Here is a 17,613-nt window from a genome sequence, read left to right as displayed (position 1 = left end):
GTGGCCCCGCCCCGCCCGCCGGCGCGCCGAGCCGAGCGCTTCCGGGTCAGGGGGCGGCGCGCGGCGGATTCAAAGCGCGGGCGGGGCCGGCGGGCCGTGAGGCGGCGGTGGCGGCGCGCGGCGTGAGGCGGCGGGCACGCTCCGGCCGGGTCCCCGCTGCTCCCGGCGGCCGCGGCGCCATGGACCAGGCGGTGGGCGACCTGAAGCAGGCGCTGCCCTGCGTGGCCGAGGCGCCGGCCGTCCACGTGGAGGTGCTCCAGCGCGGCGGCAGGTGAGCGGGCCCGCGCCCCGGCCACGCCCGCAGAGCTGTCGGTCCCGGAAAGTGGGGGCGATGTCCTTGGAGCCAGCACCCCCCAGTTCCCCCGACGCCTACTCCGTGGCCAGGCGTCCCGCGGGTCCGGAGTGACCCCTCTTTAGCGCCTTCGGGAGGGTCCGGCAGGGCTCTGTCCACAGAGGGCGCCGCGGCGGCCCCGAGGGGCTCTGAGCAGAATGTAAAGGTGACTGGTGGCCCTGCCGGGCCGGGGAGGCTCACCTGGGGATCTAGAATGGTGTGGCCTGGGCCACAAGGTGGGCCGAGGGGAGCCGTGGGGCCATCAGCAGGGCTTAGGTTTTCTCAGTGTGGCTCCCAGGCCTGGCACGTGTTAAGACAGAGCCCTGACCTGACCCTGCACCTGTAGGAGGAGTCCTTCCTTAATGATAGTGTAGCCGGGTGCTGAGTGCTTACTGCCCAGCCCGTTGCCCTGACTCTTAGAACGGACCGCCCTAGCAAGAACTGCTGCTACCCCCTGTGTGAGGGTCAGCCGCGTCCCTGCCCTCCAGCTGCTCTCGGAGGTCGCACTGCCAGCCCACAAGGAGTGCCCCAGGTGCCCCTGTGCAAGCCCACCTCCTCTTGTCCTTTGACTGATACATGCCCCGACTTTTGTTTTGAACTGTTAATACCTCGTTTTTTAACTTAGAACTGATGTGTTTTGTTTGTTTGCCTAGCACCGCAAAGAAAGAAGACATAAAGCTGAGTGTCAGAAAGCTACTTAACAGACATAACATTGTGTTTGGCGATTACACGTGGACAGAGTTTGACGACCCTTTTCTGACCAGAAATGTGCAGTCTGTGTCTATCGTTGACACAGAGTTAAAGATGAAAGACCCACAGGTACGCGACTAATTCCCAGTGCCCGGCAGCACTTAACTTTTAGCCGAGCGGGTGCCCTGATCTGTACAGGTCAACTTGGTTTTTGCTCCTCATCGCAGCCGATCGATCTGAGCGCGTGCACTGTCACGCTTCACATCTTCCAGCTGAACGAAGATGGCCCCAGCAGTGAAAACTTGGAGGAAGAGACAGAAAATATAATTGCGGCAAATCACTGGGTTCTGCCAGCAGGTATGTGACAGTGGCAGCAGGGGGAGCGTGCCGTCTGCCAGGTCGGAGGATGGCACGTGCCGCGGGCGCGCCACACCAGTGAGCTGAGGGGGCTGTGTCCGTTTGTTCAGTAGGACTTAGGGCGTTGGCTGAAATGGGAAGTATACCACAAAAGGGGAAAGTGGAGATTTCCTTTGGACGGGTCCCTCGCCCACGGACAGGGTGACTGTGCTCTTCTTCCCTGCCCCAGTGGTCAGGTCTGCTCGACCACTCATTCCTCCTGCCTTCTCCTTGCTTCTTCGTGGACTTGCCAGCAGGTTGTAGCCGGCAGAGTCCTGGGGTCAATTCAGTCATCGGGTTTCCTGCGTCACTTCCCGATGCTAGACCCAAGCGGCCCCTCTGCCCTGAGTGGCACGTGCTGTGTGAAGGCACAGGTGTACAGGACAGTTGCACCTAGTAACGTGATGGGAAGGTAACTCCTTCCCAGTTACTTCTCTGTCGGAAGTCCTTTGGGCCTGGCGTTTATTCTGTATCTAATTTCTTTTTAATAAAAATTTTGATTTCTCAAACTGAAACTTCTTTATAAACTGAACTCTGTAATCAGAACCTTCGCCCAGCATGCGTGGAGCCATGGGGAGCGTTGGATGCTTGCTTTCCTAAAGTTAGGTTTTTATTCTCTGACAGCTGAATTCCACGGGCTTTGGGACAGCCTGGTGTATGATGTGGAAGTCAAATCTCATGTAAGTTACACTTTCTTCCCCAAAGGCCCCGTTATTTGAAGTAGAACCATTGCCGTGTCGCTCTCCAGCACTTCGGAGTCCTTTGACCCAATTGTGCTCCGGAGACCTCGCTGCCAGGAGCCCGTGCCCTGGACGTCTGTTCTCTTGGGGTTTCTCCCAAGTGGAGTTGGTCTCTGGGACGTGCCCTTGGGAAGGAGGGTGCAGAACATGAAGACAGCTTCAGTTGGGTTTCACCCTTGGGAACCCATCAAGGTGGAGGGGCTGGTGCCACGGGGCAGACAGCGGACGGGCAGGATGGAGCGAGCACCTCTGAACCCCCTGCAAGGAGAAGGGGCCGTCTGCATGCTGTGGGGGACACTGAAGTCCGTACCGCACCCCCCATCCGCCCAGGCTGCTCTGGGCACCGCAGCGAGACACGGGAGTCCGGGCTGCTGTTACCTTCGGTCAGCATGCCGTGTGCTGCCCACTGCTGCGCTGGCCCTAGGGACGGCACCTGCTCCTACCCGATAGCGTGCCTCAGGCTTTCTGTGTGGTCCAGGCGTTGAATAGTGTCTGTTTATCGTTTGTGCCTCCAACAGTGACGGCCGGGGCTGAATCATGTTTCAGGTTCCCTTATCGAGGAAGTGGCGGGGGCAGTCGCCGCGGGCCTCCTCGCTCCTGCCCGCGCACTCACGACGGCGCGCGCTTGGGGCGCCTTCGCCTGCTGGCGCCTTCATCTGCATTTTCCTTTTTCCCCCGCAGCTCCTCGACTATGTGATGACAACGCTCCTGTTTTCAGACAAGAATGTCGACAGCAACCTCATCACCTGGAACCGGGTGGTGCTGCTGCACGGTAAAGCTCGCAGGGTCCCGTGTGACGAGACCAGCTCTGTGACCAAAGCTTTGCCCGTGTCTCTGTGCTTCGGCGAGGGGCTATAGCGCTTTCTTCCAGAGGGGCCGGTGCTGTCCTGGAGTGCTCCTCCGTGAAGCCAGAGCAGCTCACGTTGCCGTGGGCGTTTGCCACTTGGCCACCCGCCTCGGCCACGTGGCTGCTTCTAATAGTAAGCTTTTCGGTTACGTCTTACTTCTCCAACTGCATAAACTCCTTGGGCTAGAAATTGCCTCGCATTTCTTCGGAGCAGTCTCAGCTTCACTTTGTGAGTAGTAAACTGTAAAAACTGTGGTTTACAGAGATTCTGTCTGCTTCTCAGAGGAAGGTGGTGGGTATTTTTCTTAATGTCGCTGGATGGAAAGGACCCCAGGATACCCAAATCATGGTGAGGTGGGAGCTGAGTAACTAGCTTTTTTATGTCAGTCAAGCCTGTACGCTTATGTGCAATCTTAAAAGGAGTTGTGTTTTTTAAAAAGCAGCTACCCCAGCACGCTGTCCTGCTACCAGGGCCAGAGTCGGCGGTCAAGAGGTATTTCAGTTAGCGAACTAAGTTATTTTCCATTTAGTATTTGTTACATGTTTTTTCTTTAATTATAGAAAACGTTTGCAGAAAATCACTTGAACGTGTCAGTGTTTTTTTTGGATCCGTTTGTTCTTCTACATTGGTCACCTCAGAGCTTCTGCAAGGCCTTCCAGGCGACACAGCCAGGAGCTGCACCAGCGGGGGCCCTCGCCTGGCCCTCTGGTTTAGCGTGGGGTGCAGGCCACGGAGAAGCAGCTGTGCCGGAGGACGGTGCTGCTGTGGGCCGCGGGTGTGGCGCACTTCAGTGCTTAAGAGGCCTGATGATTGTCGAGAGAGGTTTTAAAGGAGCCTTACCGAGTGGGTTTCACGGAGGACGGGGGGGCAGGCAGTGAGGTAGAGATCAGGAAATGCGGCGCTCACTCTGGGAGCTGAGCAAGCCCCTGGGCCCAGGGCCAAACTCGTGTCCGGGCAGTGGACGCTAAGGCCAGAAACACAAGTCAAGTTCAAATTAAAGTGTATCGGTGACGTTTTATGGCGCTCACGCTGCTAGCAGGCTTCTTTGTGAGCTAACAAACAGAGCTTGCTGTGGCGACAGCGGTCAGAGTGTTGCATTCTGCTCCTTACTTTGTATTCTGTGAAAAACTCACCTGCCTCTGTCAAGAAACCTGTCGCGGCCCTGACCCACACACTTCTGCCTGGATCTTGTCGCAGGCCCCCCAGGAACTGGGAAGACCTCCCTGTGCCGAGCGCTGGCCCAGAAACTGACCATTCGTCTTTCAAGCAGGTAACCATGGTGGTCTGTGGGGGGCCGCGGCAGGACGCTGTCCTCGCTTCCCACCCACCCCGGCGGAAGCTGCGTCGTTTGGTGACGTTTTGCATGAGGAGCAGGTCCCTCCCTTTCAGTGCAGATTGACCGATTTCTCCATGCTCAGCACAGTCTTGAGTTACGATTTTGATCTTTTTAAATCTGTGGAGACGCACTCAGTGGCCAGCGCGTGGTCTGTCCGGGCGGCTGCCCATGCGCGTTTCGGAGAGTGCGCGTCTGCTCTCGGGTGGGGTGTTCGTGGCGTCCGCGCCGGGCCGCCTGGCCTGCTGCTGACCCTCCCTGGGAGGAGCGGCCAAGCCTCTAACTGGGTTCGTCCGTTTCTCCTTGAGTTGCGTCTGTTTTTGGGTTTGTGGTTTCATCACATTTGGAAAATAATTGCCTGTTATGTTCTCAACTAATTTCCCTGTCCGCCCCCATTTTCCTGAGAGCCTGTTGATTTGCACGTTAGGCTGCCTGATAGTGTCCCGTGGGCCCCTGGTGTGCTGTTTTGTTTCCTTAGGTTTTTAAGTTTTTCTCTTTCATTTTGGACAGTATTCTGCAGTATCTAATTTGCTTTTAATTCCATTCAGTGAAAGTTTGATTTCCAATAGTGTATTCTCCGAGTTCCCTTTTGGTTCCTTTTATACCTTTTATTTCTTTTACCGTCATGTCCTTGTGTAAATCCTCAAACAAGTGAGCAGTAGCCATTTTAACATTCTTGTTAACTAAACCCGTAATTGTTATTTTTGAGTCTTTCTGTTGGCTGCGTTTTCCTCTGGTTACGGGTCACGTGTTTCTGCTCTTGGCGCGTCAGGCCATTTTCGGTCAGAGTAGACGGTGCGATTGGAAGGGTCCGGGTTCTCTGAAGACTGCTGATCTTTGTTCTGGTAGGCAGTTCAGTTCCTCCTGATGTGGTCTGGTCCTTCTGAGTTTGACTAAGTTTTGTTAGGGGTCTGGGTGTTGTCTGGTCTTCTCAAGTGTGGTCCTCCTGGGTCTCATTGGAACACCTTGAGTGTGTAACAAGCACTCTCTGCTTTGGCTGTTGGGGACAGGGACACAGCTCACAGCCCGGGGAGCCTCCTGGACTCCCCTGCTCGTCCACGCCCAAGGTCAGCCGAGACGAGGGAGCCAGGATGGTCTCTGGCTCTCTCCCCCCGGGACGTCTCAGGCTCCCGTGGCCTCAGGCTTCCTCACGTCTGACCCATGTGCAGCTCAGCTCGATGGCCTTGCTCTTCCTGGGTCCTCTCCAGGTGCTGCAGGCAGAAGCTGGGGCGACTGCAGCCCTCACCTCATTTCCCTGCCCGGGGCGCAGCCCAGCACCTGGCGCCCAGCGCCCTTCACAGATGCCGTTCCATTTATTTTGTCCAGTTTTCTAATTGATGGGGCAGAGGGTAAATCTGGCACCTGTCACTCCAGTTTGGCATAGGAGAGGCAATCCTGTGACAGTGCTTCTAGATGTTTTCAAATCGTCTTGTATTTTTACATGGGAAAATTGCTTTATTTCAGTCCTTTGTTTCGTGTAGAACCTTGGCCTTTGTCTTGTCATGTTGAGACACACTTATGTTTGTTAAAGATCTCTAGAGACGGTTTCCTAAAACACCAGAGAGTGAGGCTCTTATCACCAGAAGTAAGTTTTTTCCAGTACAGTCACATGCAGATAATGACGTTTCAGTCACCAACAGACCGCGTAGGGTCACAACGGAGCTGACACAGCCCTGTCTCCCAGTGACTTGGCCGTGGCTCGTCGGAGCACAGCGCACTGGCCACGTGTCCATGGCGACGCCGGCGTGAGCAGACCTCGTGCGCGAGCTGCTGGCCGCGCGCGCCGCTACGTCGGGACCCGATGCTCGATGACGAGGACGGGCGACCGCGCTGCCGGCTCCCGTACCGTCCGCAGGCCCCATCACTGCTGCGCCGCGTCCTGCCTCTGCTCCCGGAAAAGCCTGCCGTCAGCCGTGGCCGCCTCGCGCTCTCCCCGTCTCGGCATCGTTTCCTCGCGCGGCCCCGACCCTGCGCGGCCTCGGTGTCGCCTGCCGTCCAGGCTGGAAGCCCGGGTGTGCAGGGCCAGCCTGGCGTGTGTACGGCCTCCGTGGCGTTCGCACGCATCCCCTGGCCGTGCGTTTCTCAGGGCGTGCCCCCTTGTTCAGGGGCACGCGACTGTACGAAGACCTAGAAATCACGTATCTATTTCGTGGCTTAGAAATGGCAGAAGGAAGCCTCAGCCTCCGTTACTCCATGGAACGGTCGAAATGCCGTGTGACTAACGTCAGTGTCCAACCCAGCCCTTGTTTCCTTGGGTCGTCCGTCTCCCCTTTCCCGTCTTCTGTAAACAGAATTGGTGAAGGGTCCTTTCCCTTTGGTAATGGAAAGTCAGTGATACTTTTTTTCGAAGGTTTTTCAGTTTTATGTGCAAAGAGCTAGCGTTGTCTCTGCGTCACGTGGCGGCGTGAACGCTTGCGTGGTCTAGCTGAACGACGCCGGTGCCGCCCGCGTCCTGACAGGAGACGCGGGCGGCACACCGAGGCCGCGGTTCCGACCGGACTGCGCTGGTGTGACAGGCGCGGTGACCCATCTCGCGCTCTTGGACGCAACCAGGCTGAAGGAAGGAGTCAGCGACACTTTGTCAAAGTAGTTCTTTTTGTTCTGTGGACGCGAGAGAGACGAGGACCTGGGAGTCGGCTTCTGTCCCGCCTCGGTCTGGCCTCCGTTCGGTGCTTGTCAGGGCCGAGTGCGCCCACATCTCCTGGCCGCCTCCTGGGCGGCCCGCGTCAGGTTCACCGTGGCTGTCCGAACGTGCCGGGCTGCAGAGTCGCCGGTGGCATTCGTGCTGTCGCGTTCTCGTGTTTTGTGGAAGGAGGAGAAAGTGTGCAGCTCCGGCCAAAACCTGTGATGCTTCTGTTTTGGTTCGTTGGCCATGTTAGTGTTGCTGATGCTCTTTAAACCTAGAAATGCAAATTGCAAGTAGATTGAGAGAGAGAGAGCTTGTACTCTTTAATTCAAATGAAGACGTCTCTTAGTTTGAAGAGCTTAATTTGCATCAACCAGAGCGGTTGCTTGCATCCTGTTGGGTTTGTCATGCTTATTTAACTTGCAGGCTGCGAGGTGCCTCGATGCCTTGCCAGTGATCGTAGGAGTGAGTGATCCTTGGCATGCTGCGCAGGTGCGAGGTGCCGCCTCCGGGGAAGCCGGGGCTGCTTTGTGGAGGAATTAATCGCCTTCGCTCTTTTTTGTCCCAGGTACAGGTACGGCCAGTTAATTGAAATCAACAGCCACAGCCTCTTTTCTAAGTGGTTTTCAGAGGTAAGTGTTAATGTTAATTCTGTCCTCAGGGCTGTCGATCACACAGTTGGGAGGTGCCCTGTGCATCAAACTCTCCATGGGGCCGACCATGTGGCCAGAAGAAAGTTCCAGAGTCACACAGTAACTCGGAAGTGTCTGGGCACACACAGACCTTCGGGACAGGGCACTCTGCATGGCCTGAGGGGGCGGGGTCCTGAGTTCCATCCTGGCCACACCGCTCAGCTGCGCACACCCTGGGGCTCTGAGCCCGCTGCCACCTGTGAACCAAGGGGCGCAGCAAGGCGATGTCCCAGGCGCCCCTCATCTCCGGGGGGCTCTGCCCCAGGCAGCCATGTCAGTGGACGGGAGTGGGCACAGGGAGGGTCCATAATGGGTGTGCCCAGCTGGCACTCCGGTGTGCACCCGTGACCCATCTCGGTCCTGGTCGTGAGGACAGCTGGGACAGGGAGGCAGGCGGGGCGCGTGGCCCTGGGCTGGGGTCAGTGTGGCTCGAGTCTCTGTGTCCTGGCACGCGAAGCAGGGAGGGGGCATTCGGGTTGCAGACCACGTTTCTGTGGTTGACGTTCTCCGGGGGCCGTCAGCTGACGGGCTTGTGGGGCCCCCTGGGCTCAGCAGTGCCAGGGGACAGTGGGCCACCAGCAGCACGACGAGTGCGGGCCAACACTACAAGCGTGTTTCGGTTCCAGAGTGGCAAGCTGGTGACGAAGATGTTCCAGAAGATCCAGGATCTAATCGACGACAAGGATGCTCTGGTGTTCGTGCTGATCGACGAGGTAGGCGTGTGCGGGCGCCGGACCCGGGCCTGCGGAGGTTCGAGCCCGGATCGCCCCTTACCGCTGCTGGGGCACGGCCCCCCCGCCCAGCCCACCGTGTCGCACAGCCCCGTCTCCGGCATCCCGCACGCGGGGCACGGCCCGCCCCCCCGCCCAGCCCACCGTGTCGCACGGCCCTGTCTCCGGCATCCCGCACACGGAGCGGGCACGCGTGGGCGGCGCACACCCACCCGTGTGTTTGCTCACGCGCTCCATCGGCGTGCCCTGCCCCCCGGGGCCAGGCGTTGCCCTTTCCGCTCTGCGTCCCCACAGGTGGAGAGCCTCACGGCCGCCCGCAACGCCTGCAGGGCGGGCACCGAGCCTTCAGACGCCATCCGCGTGGTCAATGCCGTCCTGACCCAAATCGATCAAATCAAAAGGTAATAGTCCCGCCGCGAGCAGTGGGGGCGGGTTCTGGCGAGGGCGTCATCACATGGCTTTATCGTGTGAGCGTCACCCTGGAGGGGACTGCCCACCGCCCGGCTGGGCCGCCAGCCTCACAGCATGGACTGTCGTGAGTACCGCAGGCAAGCGTAACTCCCGGCCCCGTGGGACACGTAGTCGTGTGCCCAGGCAGAGAGGAGGCGCAGTACAAACACAGTGTAAGTTAGCGTGTGTGTGCACGCATGCGTGCGGGTCGGGGGCAGCAGGGCGTGTTAGGGAGAGGGGAGCGGGCTGCGAGGCGCTCGTTCTGCGTGTGCGAGTGTGTGCCTGAGTGTGCGTGTGAGCAGGGCGGGCAGCTCCGGGACCCCTGCCCCCACCGCCGATGCGACTGCGGCGGGTCCCCGGTGGGCGGCATGGCGGCGACAGGCGACAGGCAGCCTCTGCTCGGCTCCGCAAACCCGCCTCCCGGGCAGCCTCTGCTTGGCTCCACAAACCGCCTCCCGTTCCCCAGCGTGGCGGTTGGGACCCGCACCGCATGTGCGCTCCGCTGTGGGTATGGCTGTCAGGGCTCCGACCACGAGCCCTTACGTGAGAGGTCCCAGAGCGGAGAGCGGGGGTCCCCGACGCCGGCTCTAGCTCAGCGCCTCTGGCGTTGGCTGCTGGCTCTCTCTCCACTTTTGAGGCGGCACATGCGAAGTGCATTTTTCAGGAATTCAGTGTTTTCCTTTACTGAAGGCTTAAAACGGAAAACAGCTTGGGCGTGGCGAGCACTCAGGCCATCAGGGCGCACGAGAGGAAGGGCGAGCACGGCCGGACTCGGGCCTCGGTGCCGCGCGGCCGCCGGGCAGGCCCGAGGCCTGTGCTCCGCGCCCCCAACGCTAGTCCAGCTGTAGGGAGTGACTCCACGAACCTGCCTCGTGGGGCGGCACTGTCCCAGCCAGAGCCCCGCCTGGTCTTCGCGGGACTCCCAGCGCCCCCGGCCAGAGCTGCGCGTGCTCTCCAGTCTCTGCCGCCCGCTGCCGGGCACCTCAGCATCGCTCGGGCAGGCGTTTGGGCGGAGACGGCGGAGACGGCGGAGACGGCGCTGAGCGCCATCGTGCCCGGCCTTCACTGCCGCGCCCCACTGGGGCACGACTGGCTTCTCGGCGGCGGGTCCGCAGCAGGAGCCGCTTGCTCCTCGCCCCGCTGTGCGGGTCCGCTGCGCGCTCCTCGGCCTGGCTCCGGCCCCGCGCTCAGCTCTCCCGGGAGCGGCCCACGACGTCCGACGCCCGTCTCTCCCGGGGCCCTGCACGGCCTGTGCTCAGCTCTGGCCTCTAGTGCCGCTCACAGCTCTGGTGGGGGGGCCCCTGTCACAGACCTGCGTGTCCACCGTGCCCACACGGCACACTCGCTTCCGGGCTGCTCATTCGGCCCCGAAACCCCCGCCGTCCGGGTTCCCACGACACTGAAGTCCGGGCCGTGCACCCACCGCTTGGGGCGGGACACGTGGTCACCCTGACGCACTGTCGCTGGCGTGTGGGCTTGGGAAGGAGGGACACCTCTGCTCTCGTCTCCCTCGCGTCACACTGCATCCCGTCCCGGCGCGGGCCCCTCTGCGTGGCCCTCGCACGCCCACCCGCGTGGGGCTCGGTCCCTTCCTGGCAAAGCCCACGCCGGGACGCCCCTCACCCCACCAGGCTCGCCTCTGCCAGCCCCTGGGGCCCACGTGCTCCTGGCTCGCCCTGCTCAGCCGCTGCCAGAGCCCAGGTCGCCCCATGCTCCAGGGGCCCCGCCACACAGCTGCCTGTGGCCCTTCTGAGCCGAGCACGGCCACATCCCCCGTGCCCCAGCCGAGCAGCGTGCTCCCCTGGGCGCTGCACGCCGGCTCTGCCGGCCCGTGCCGACGGTGGCCCTCCTGCACGGTCGAGAAGCTAAGGAGAAAGCGGCAGGCAGGCGGTGGATGGTTCGGCTGCACAGTGTGTCTGTGACGACAGCTGTGCGACCGGCAGGCGTGTGGCTGTGGGTGCTGGGGCTCGGGATGCGGCCATCAGGGACGCTGCAGAGGTGAAGGTGTCTGTCAGCGGGCGTCTGGGAGCGCTTCCTGGAAGGCAGAGGGACGGGCGGAGCAGCGCCCTGCAGTGGGTGCAGCGCGGGCCCAGGAGCTCCGGGTGCAGGCGGTGCCGCTGGCTGAATGATGGCGGCCGGCGCCCGGAGCCTTCGAGGGCGTCTCCCCTGACACCCCGTGTGGCTGGGGTGTGGTCGAGGCACAGGCCCGGCATGACTGGCCCTCGCCTCTCCGCCCGCAGACACTCCAACGTGGTGATCCTGACCACCTCCAACATCACGGAGAGGATCGACGTGGCCTTCGTGGACAGGGCCGACATCAGGCAGTACATCGGGCCGCCCTCGGCAGCGGCCATCTTCAAAATCTACCTGTCCTGCCTGGAGGAGCTCATGAAGGTACCGCGGCTCCCTTCCTCTCTGCCGGGCAGTGGGGTTCGCGTGCTTAGCTCCCCGGCACAGCTTAGGACAGCGAGCGCCAACGTGCAGTGAGGCGTTTTGACGTGGCCTTCACTGTCTTCTTGGGTTGAAAGTGATTTCAGTCGTATTTGGCAGGTAGAGCTAATAGTCAGAATTATGGCCAAGGACTCAACGTTTTTGTCCTTTTGTTACAATGTGATTGTCACACTTTTACCTGCCTGCAGGTGGTGAGTGGGAGGGGTGTGGCCTGCAGTCAGCCTGCCGGGCAAGTCCTGGTTCTTGTGGCATTTGTGAGTGACCTGCTCCCTGGGCCTCAGTTTCCTCCCCCGAAAGAACAACAGTAGTCCTGGTTCACTGGGGCCATTCTGACCGGAGGTCGTAGCTCACGGCAGGCAGTCATCCCGATTGGAGGCCGTAGTCCACAGGGTCGTCCTGACCGGAGGTGGCAGTCACAGGCGTCAGTGGCTGGCGGCACCGTTCCTGGCCCTTCGGTCCTGGCGGCGTCGCGCACAGCGGCGCTGAGTGCGGCGATGTTTGTGCGCTCGCAGTTCAGTCTGGCAAGGGCCCGCCGTGTGCCTGGTGCCAGGGTCTCTGGGTCCTGGGGGACCAGGGCAGCCGACGAGGCAGCCAACAGACAGGCGTGCGCACAGCGATCATCGTAACGGCATCGCTGTGGCTGCTGGCGAGGTGGGGTCGACGACCCCCTCAGCGCCGCCTGGTGTCCTGGATCTGGGCCTGCGTCCCTGACAAGGACGACGCGGCAGCTGAGCCGGCATGCAGCGCACCGCCTGGCTTCTCCGTGGTCTGGCAGAGGGAGCGCGGCCCTGTGGGGCTGTGGCCCGTGGCAATGCGTGGCACATGCTGCTGTGGCCTCGCTCACGCCGTGCCGCGGAGCAGGGGGTCTCAGCCAGGTGCACAGACGTTGGGCGCCGAGCGCATGGCCCGGGGCCCTTCTTAGTTCGTGACAGACAGGCATTCTCATGCCGTTACGGGGGGTTGGCCGGCCCTGAGGGCCTCGGCATGTGACAGTGGCCCTGTCAGTCAGGATCTGGCCGTCTGTTGTCCACGCGCCTGCTGGACGGCACCTGTCCATGGAGGGGCAGCTGGGGTGGCCCTGGGGAGGCCACAGGGAGCCGCTGGTGACGTCAGAACACACCAAACAAACCTTGCTTGATTTTACCCACAACCCTCACGGAACCGCCGAAGTGCCGAGAGAAAGCCGTCCTCCTTCCTGTCCCGGCTCCCAAATCGAGACAGCTCCTGTCAGGGTTCACTAGGGGGCGCTGCTGTGCTGCCTGCCAGGGCAGCGTGTCTCCCGGCGAGCGTCCAGCGTGCAGGCGGGTCGACCAGGCGACCCGGTCCTGTGTCATCTCACCAAGTGAAAGCAAACAGACACCCCCTGAGAGGCAGGCGAGGTCCTGGCCAGGGCCCAGCTCTGCCATCTGTGGGTCGTGACACGTCCTCGAAACTCAGTACCAGCCTGGGCCTCCTCCTTGACACGCGGTGAGGACACATTTTGTCCAAAAGCCCAGAAGGGGCCGGGTCACTGCTGGTTTCTGAGGCGTTTTGCTGTCTGTCCTTGGTTTGAAAAAGCGCTGGTGAGGGGGGCCTGCCGCGGAGGGGTGCGCGCGCACCGGCGTTGGGGGGTCTGCCGCGGAGGGGTGTGAGTGCACCGGCGTTGGGGGGCCTGCCGCAGAGGGGTGCGTGTGCACCGGCATTGGGGGGCCTGCTGCAGGGGGGTGCGCGTGCACCGGCGTTGGGGGGGCCTGCCGCAGAGGGGTGCGTGTGCACTGGCGTTGGGGGGTCTGCTGCGGGGGGCTGTGCGTGCACCGGCACTCCCACCGGAGGTGGCTTGTGCTCGCCGTCCGCGCCGCCCGGAGCTGACACGTGTGCCCTGCCCATCTCCGCAGTGCCAGATCATCTACCCGCGCCAGCAGCTGCTGACCCTCCGCGAGCTGGAGATGATCGGCTTCATCGAAAACAACGTGTCGAAGCTCAGCCTCCTCCTGAGTGAGATTTCGAGGTGTGGGGCCCTCGCGTTGCCGCCAGCAGCGGGCCATTCGCTGTGGGGCCGTAGTTGACCGCAGCCGTCTGGGGTGGGGGTTGGGGGTTGGTCCCGAATCATCGCACACAGGCTGCGGAGTCCCCTGACCCCCGGGGCCAGAGGACGGAGGTCAGCTGCCCTCCCAGAAATGCCACCAGATAGCGGAAGAAAGTGCTACTCTTATATCTGGAAAGAGGCATTCAAATTAAGGCTTCTTGGTGAATTAATGATTTCTTAACAGTATTTGTTAAATTTTTACAAATTGGCCAGAAAACAAAAGGGAAGCTTCTGCCGCCTGAGCCCCGGGAGAGACGTGTGTCGCCGGGAAGACTCGCTGGCGCCCGTGCGGGGCGGGGGCTGGGAGCTCTTCCAGCATCTCGGGTGGCTTTGGGGGCCAAGGCAAGGGGGAGGATGGAGCAGAGCCTCGAAGGACAGGTCGATTTGGATGAACCGGGAATCAGGGGGGCCTCGTGGGCAGGCAGGGGTCCCACTGCAGACGGGCGGTGGCGTGTGGGGCGTGAGGGCCGAATGCGGGGGGCTCCTGCGTTCTGAACACAGAATTTTGTGCTCTGAGCCACGTGGAGGCTTCTGAATGGAGGCACGGCATGAAGAGCAGTATTTTTTAGTGACTTCAGTGTCTGTTAGGAGGTTCAGAGGCTCGTGCGGAAACCCACACACATCACAGCGGCCCGGCTGCGTGGGGCGCTGTGCTGCAGGCCCCAGCCCCCCTGGGGCAGCGGCTGAGGGCTGAGGGGGGCCGCCCACCAGAGGGGCTGCAGGAGCAGGGGCCTGCAGAGCGGGGCGGGGCCTGGCCGTGCCAATGACACCGACTTGTTCCCCTCGCAGGAAGAGCGAGGGCCTGAGTGGCCGCGTGCTGAGGAAGCTCCCCTTCCTGGCTCACGCGCTCTACATCCAGGTGGGTCCTCCGGCGGCCTCGCTCGGGCCCCCTCGGCAGGGCCCGTGCCACACAGCAGGGTGAGCCTCCTGGGGGTCGCACTCAGGGCCATCGGGTGCAGGCCTGGCGCCTTAGTGTGGGATCCCCAGCACTTTGGGTAAAGGTGGCCGGCCTGTCCCTGCCCACACCCCCCCGTGTGGCGTCACGAGCTCACAGCCCAGCCTGGGGCGCCCACGCCCCTCTGCTGTCTGCACCGGGGGTGGGGTGGGTACCGCCGTGGCCCCCAGGATGCAAGCCCCCCACGATGCCCGCGTGTCCTTGCAGGCCCCCACTGTCACCATCGAGGGCTTCCTGCAGGCCCTGTCTCTGGCAGTGGACAAGCAGTTCGAAGACAGGAAGAAGCTTTCGTCCCGCACCTGATGTGGGCTCCGCCGCCCACGGTGCCCAGCCCCCCCCGCCCCCCCCCCCCCCGGCACCACGGCGGTGCAGAGCCACGTGCCGCCGCAAGGTGCATGCTGCGCCGCAGACTTCAACGTGCTTAGGAGAAAGCAGGCGGCGTGTCCAGGCGGCTTGTTTTAAGGAGCAATAGTTCACGTTCTGCTTTTTGTAAAGAACCGCCTAGTTGTGCTGACGTCATCCCGCTGTGGTCGGGTGGACACAGTGCTGACCATTCTGCTGCTGGAGGTTAGGGAGACGGCGGAGAAAGCGCGTCCCGTGCGCGTGACGTGGCACTGAGTGTCCCCGTCACTGGCCGAGTGGCACGGCCGTCTGCTGTGGGCTCGCTCAGTGCGACGCTTCCGAGGCCATCGAGTGAGGGCAGAAAAGCTGTGCCTGTGTCACGGGAGCGGAAGAGTCTATGGGCGAAGCATTCGCACCGTCGCCAGCCCCCCGGACGGGGCGGCCCTGGGCCTTCGGTGGGAACGCGCCCGACGCCCTGGCGACCCGCGCGGCGGACGGCGTCGCGGCTCAACCGAGAGTCACGTGAGCAGGTGTGACACCAATTGGCCAGTGTTGGTATGTTCCCTAGGGATATCACGTTTGTTTTTGTCTCACGCTAAAATAAGATTTGTATTAGTGTTTTATACACATTTTTTAAAGAATGTGTTACCTTTTGTGTGACTTTAAGTATTAAATTTTTTCCAGAATGTTCTCAGTTCGTTTTTCTTGTCACTCGCAAACGCTTTGAGTTTTAGCTAGGAATGGCTCCCATGGCTTGTACCTGTGTTATGCGTTGAAGGTGAGTGCAGAAGAGGCTGCGCCCATTCGGGGGGCACGTACAGCCACGGGGCGGGGTTCCTGTGTCGCCCAGAGGGTCCCCCCTGCGCCCTGGGCAGGTTTAGTCTCTGTCCTCGCTCCCACAGCTCAGAACCAGATGCAGAGACTCCCGCTGCGCGGTCCCCTGAAGACCCTGAAGAGGGGTTGAAGGCGGGGCTTGTGGGCGCCAGGGCAGGAGGGGGCCACCCCATGCCCCAGTATCGGGGCGGGAGCAGGCGAGGACCGTGCAGCAACCTCATTTCACGGCTTCGCTCCTGGGGTGCGCCCTGTCCGGGTACCCGGGAGGAGCTGGGGCGGGGGCGTGTCAGGAGCAGGAGGGCGGTCACGCTGCTCCCCGCCACTGCCCGTCCGGCCTTCTGCCCGTGACGCTCGTGCCCTAGCTTCTGGAGTGAGGTGGTTAGCTCGTGGTGGCCCCTCCTCCCCAATATAAGCCTCATAGATTTCGCTCCATACCCCACCCACCCACGGGACCCGTGGTGCCCACCACAAAGCCCCCACCCCGACGGACGCTCCTCTTTGCCCCCCGAGTCGTTTGCATGTGTGTTTCAAGATTTCGAAAGTATTTTGAAGTTATTTTTGCTATCTATTTTGTCTCTCTTCCTCAAGTATCTTTAGGAATGCTCGGATTTTTAAAAGTTCAGTTTTTGTAATCCGTTATCATTATTTCTGTTGTCCAGACGTCTCAGATTTAGCCGGTGGCAGCCATACAGAGACGGAGGAGGCCAAGGTGGGGCAGGCGAGGACGGGGACGGACCCCCCGCTGGGAGGGAGGAGGGGAGGCACGGGGTTCGGTCACGGGGTGACGGGGCTGACCGCGGGTTCTAAGGACGCCTTTGGTGTCCTGTAGAGGACACACCGTGTGGGGCACAGGAGCGAGACCCGCCAGGAGGCTGTGGCCCGAGCCGGGGGCTGGCGGGGCCGGGGCTGGGGGTGAGGGCAGAGCTGAGGGCGTCTGCTGCTGTCTGGGTGGAGTGAGGGGAGGCCTGGGCGCGGCCCCTGCAGGAGGCTGCTGCCGGTCCGGAGGCGACAGTCGCGGGGGCCAGGCGGTGGACTGCTGGAGCGGCGCCCATGGCAGATGCCGTGGGGGTGGCCGGAAATCCACCCCCGGGGCCCCTGGGAAGGAGCCAGGGGCGGCGCCCCTCTCCAGGCCCGCCCCCGTTCTCCGCCGTCTCACGTTCTGATTTTCCGCCTTCCCTGTTCCTTCGGCCCTTTCGGTGCCTTCCTCAGGGGTGCAGAGGCGACAGCCCTCGGCGTGGGTGCTCGCGAGTCTTCGTTCCGGGAGTAGCACGTGTGCGCGCGGCGCACGCCTCTGGTCCTCGTTCTTCCCGCAACGACGGCAAACCGCGTGAGGCGTGCCCCCGCGGCCCTCTCCATCTTGGGGTTCCCCCCAAAATGTTCTCATCGTGGGTTTTGTTGGCAAATGTGTTGGAACCTTTTGAGAATGTTTTATTATCCCCTCGAAATAGGGTGTTCTTTCAGCTCCTGTGTTTTGTACCCACCATTCATTCCTCTCCGTTGTTCTTTCGGGATTCTCTCCCACATTGCTGATTTCTTCCTTCATCTTTTTAGGGATGTTCGTCAAACTTATTTTAAGTAACTCGTCTGTCCTAACACTTCTGCTTCAGATGTTTAAGCTTCCCTTTTGTGAATTTTAAACTTCTTAGGACTTTAGTTTCCTTGACTCAGAGCTCACCTGCCCCTGGAAGTGAGTTAAACGGTTTCTGGAAGAAACTCTTGGCTCCAAACCCCTGTGTCCATACACGGCGTCCAGATGCACTCAGTCCCCAGGCAGACCGAGGACCAAGTGGCCAGGCACTGAGACCAAAGAACAAGACAAACAATCAAACGTGATCAAATGTTGAATTTACGGGGTATGGATTTTAAATTAGCTGTTGTTGATAGGTGCACGGAAATATGACAAGATGGGCAGTTTCACAGGGGAACTGAAATACTCATCTTGAAAATCAAATGGAAATACTAGAACCAAAAACGACATTAACTGAAATTAAGTACTTGAAAGGTGGATTTAGCAACCGGCTTAGCCAGCAGGATGAAGGTCGCGGAAATGGAAGACAGGGCAGTGGAAAAAACCAAGAACAAAGTGAAGAACGCTGAAAGGATTAACGTAGAAAAGCGCGTGACAGCCC

The 17,613-nt window shown here is 61.0% G+C and overlaps 1 protein-coding gene across 5 annotated transcripts; it reads left to right on the top strand.

Annotated features, from left to right (window-relative positions):
• The first annotated feature begins 71 nt into the window (after positions 1-71).
• On the top strand, positions 72-15,340 carry TRIP13 (thyroid hormone receptor interactor 13). 5 transcript variants are annotated; one of them, XM_016124700.2, is made up of 13 exons: positions 72-271; positions 985-1,150; positions 1,249-1,378; positions 2,042-2,097; positions 2,839-2,929; positions 4,203-4,275; positions 7,533-7,596; positions 8,283-8,369; positions 8,682-8,788; positions 11,078-11,231; positions 13,163-13,275; positions 14,143-14,212; positions 14,516-14,672. In XM_016124700.2, exons 1-13 carry the CDS (start codon positions 180-182, stop codon positions 14,609-14,611), a joined length of 1,299 nt encoding a protein of 432 aa, XP_015980186.2. In that variant the 5' UTR covers positions 72-179; the 3' UTR covers positions 14,612-14,672. The 5 variants fall into 5 exon arrangements, with proteins under 5 accessions (XP_015980186.2, XP_036081774.1, XP_036081773.1 ...); XM_036225881.1 differs by lacking the exon at positions 7,533-7,596 and adding an exon at positions 7,626-7,929 and having other exon boundaries at positions 83-271; positions 14,143-14,271; positions 14,516-15,340; XM_036225880.1 differs by lacking the exon at positions 7,533-7,596 and adding an exon at positions 7,623-7,929 and having other exon boundaries at positions 83-271; positions 4,203-4,278; positions 14,143-14,271; positions 14,516-15,340.
• Positions 15,341-17,613: the final 2,273 nt, after the last annotated feature.

The sequence above is a fragment of the Rousettus aegyptiacus genome, unplaced genomic scaffold (assembly GCF_014176215.1).
Source record: "Rousettus aegyptiacus isolate mRouAeg1 unplaced genomic scaffold, mRouAeg1.p scaffold_m13_p_8, whole genome shotgun sequence".
Taxonomy (NCBI): Eukaryota; Metazoa; Chordata; class Mammalia; order Chiroptera; family Pteropodidae; genus Rousettus; species Rousettus aegyptiacus.
The sequence above is the reverse complement of the archived record's forward strand: the minus strand, read 5'-3'. Positions and strand labels throughout refer to the sequence as shown.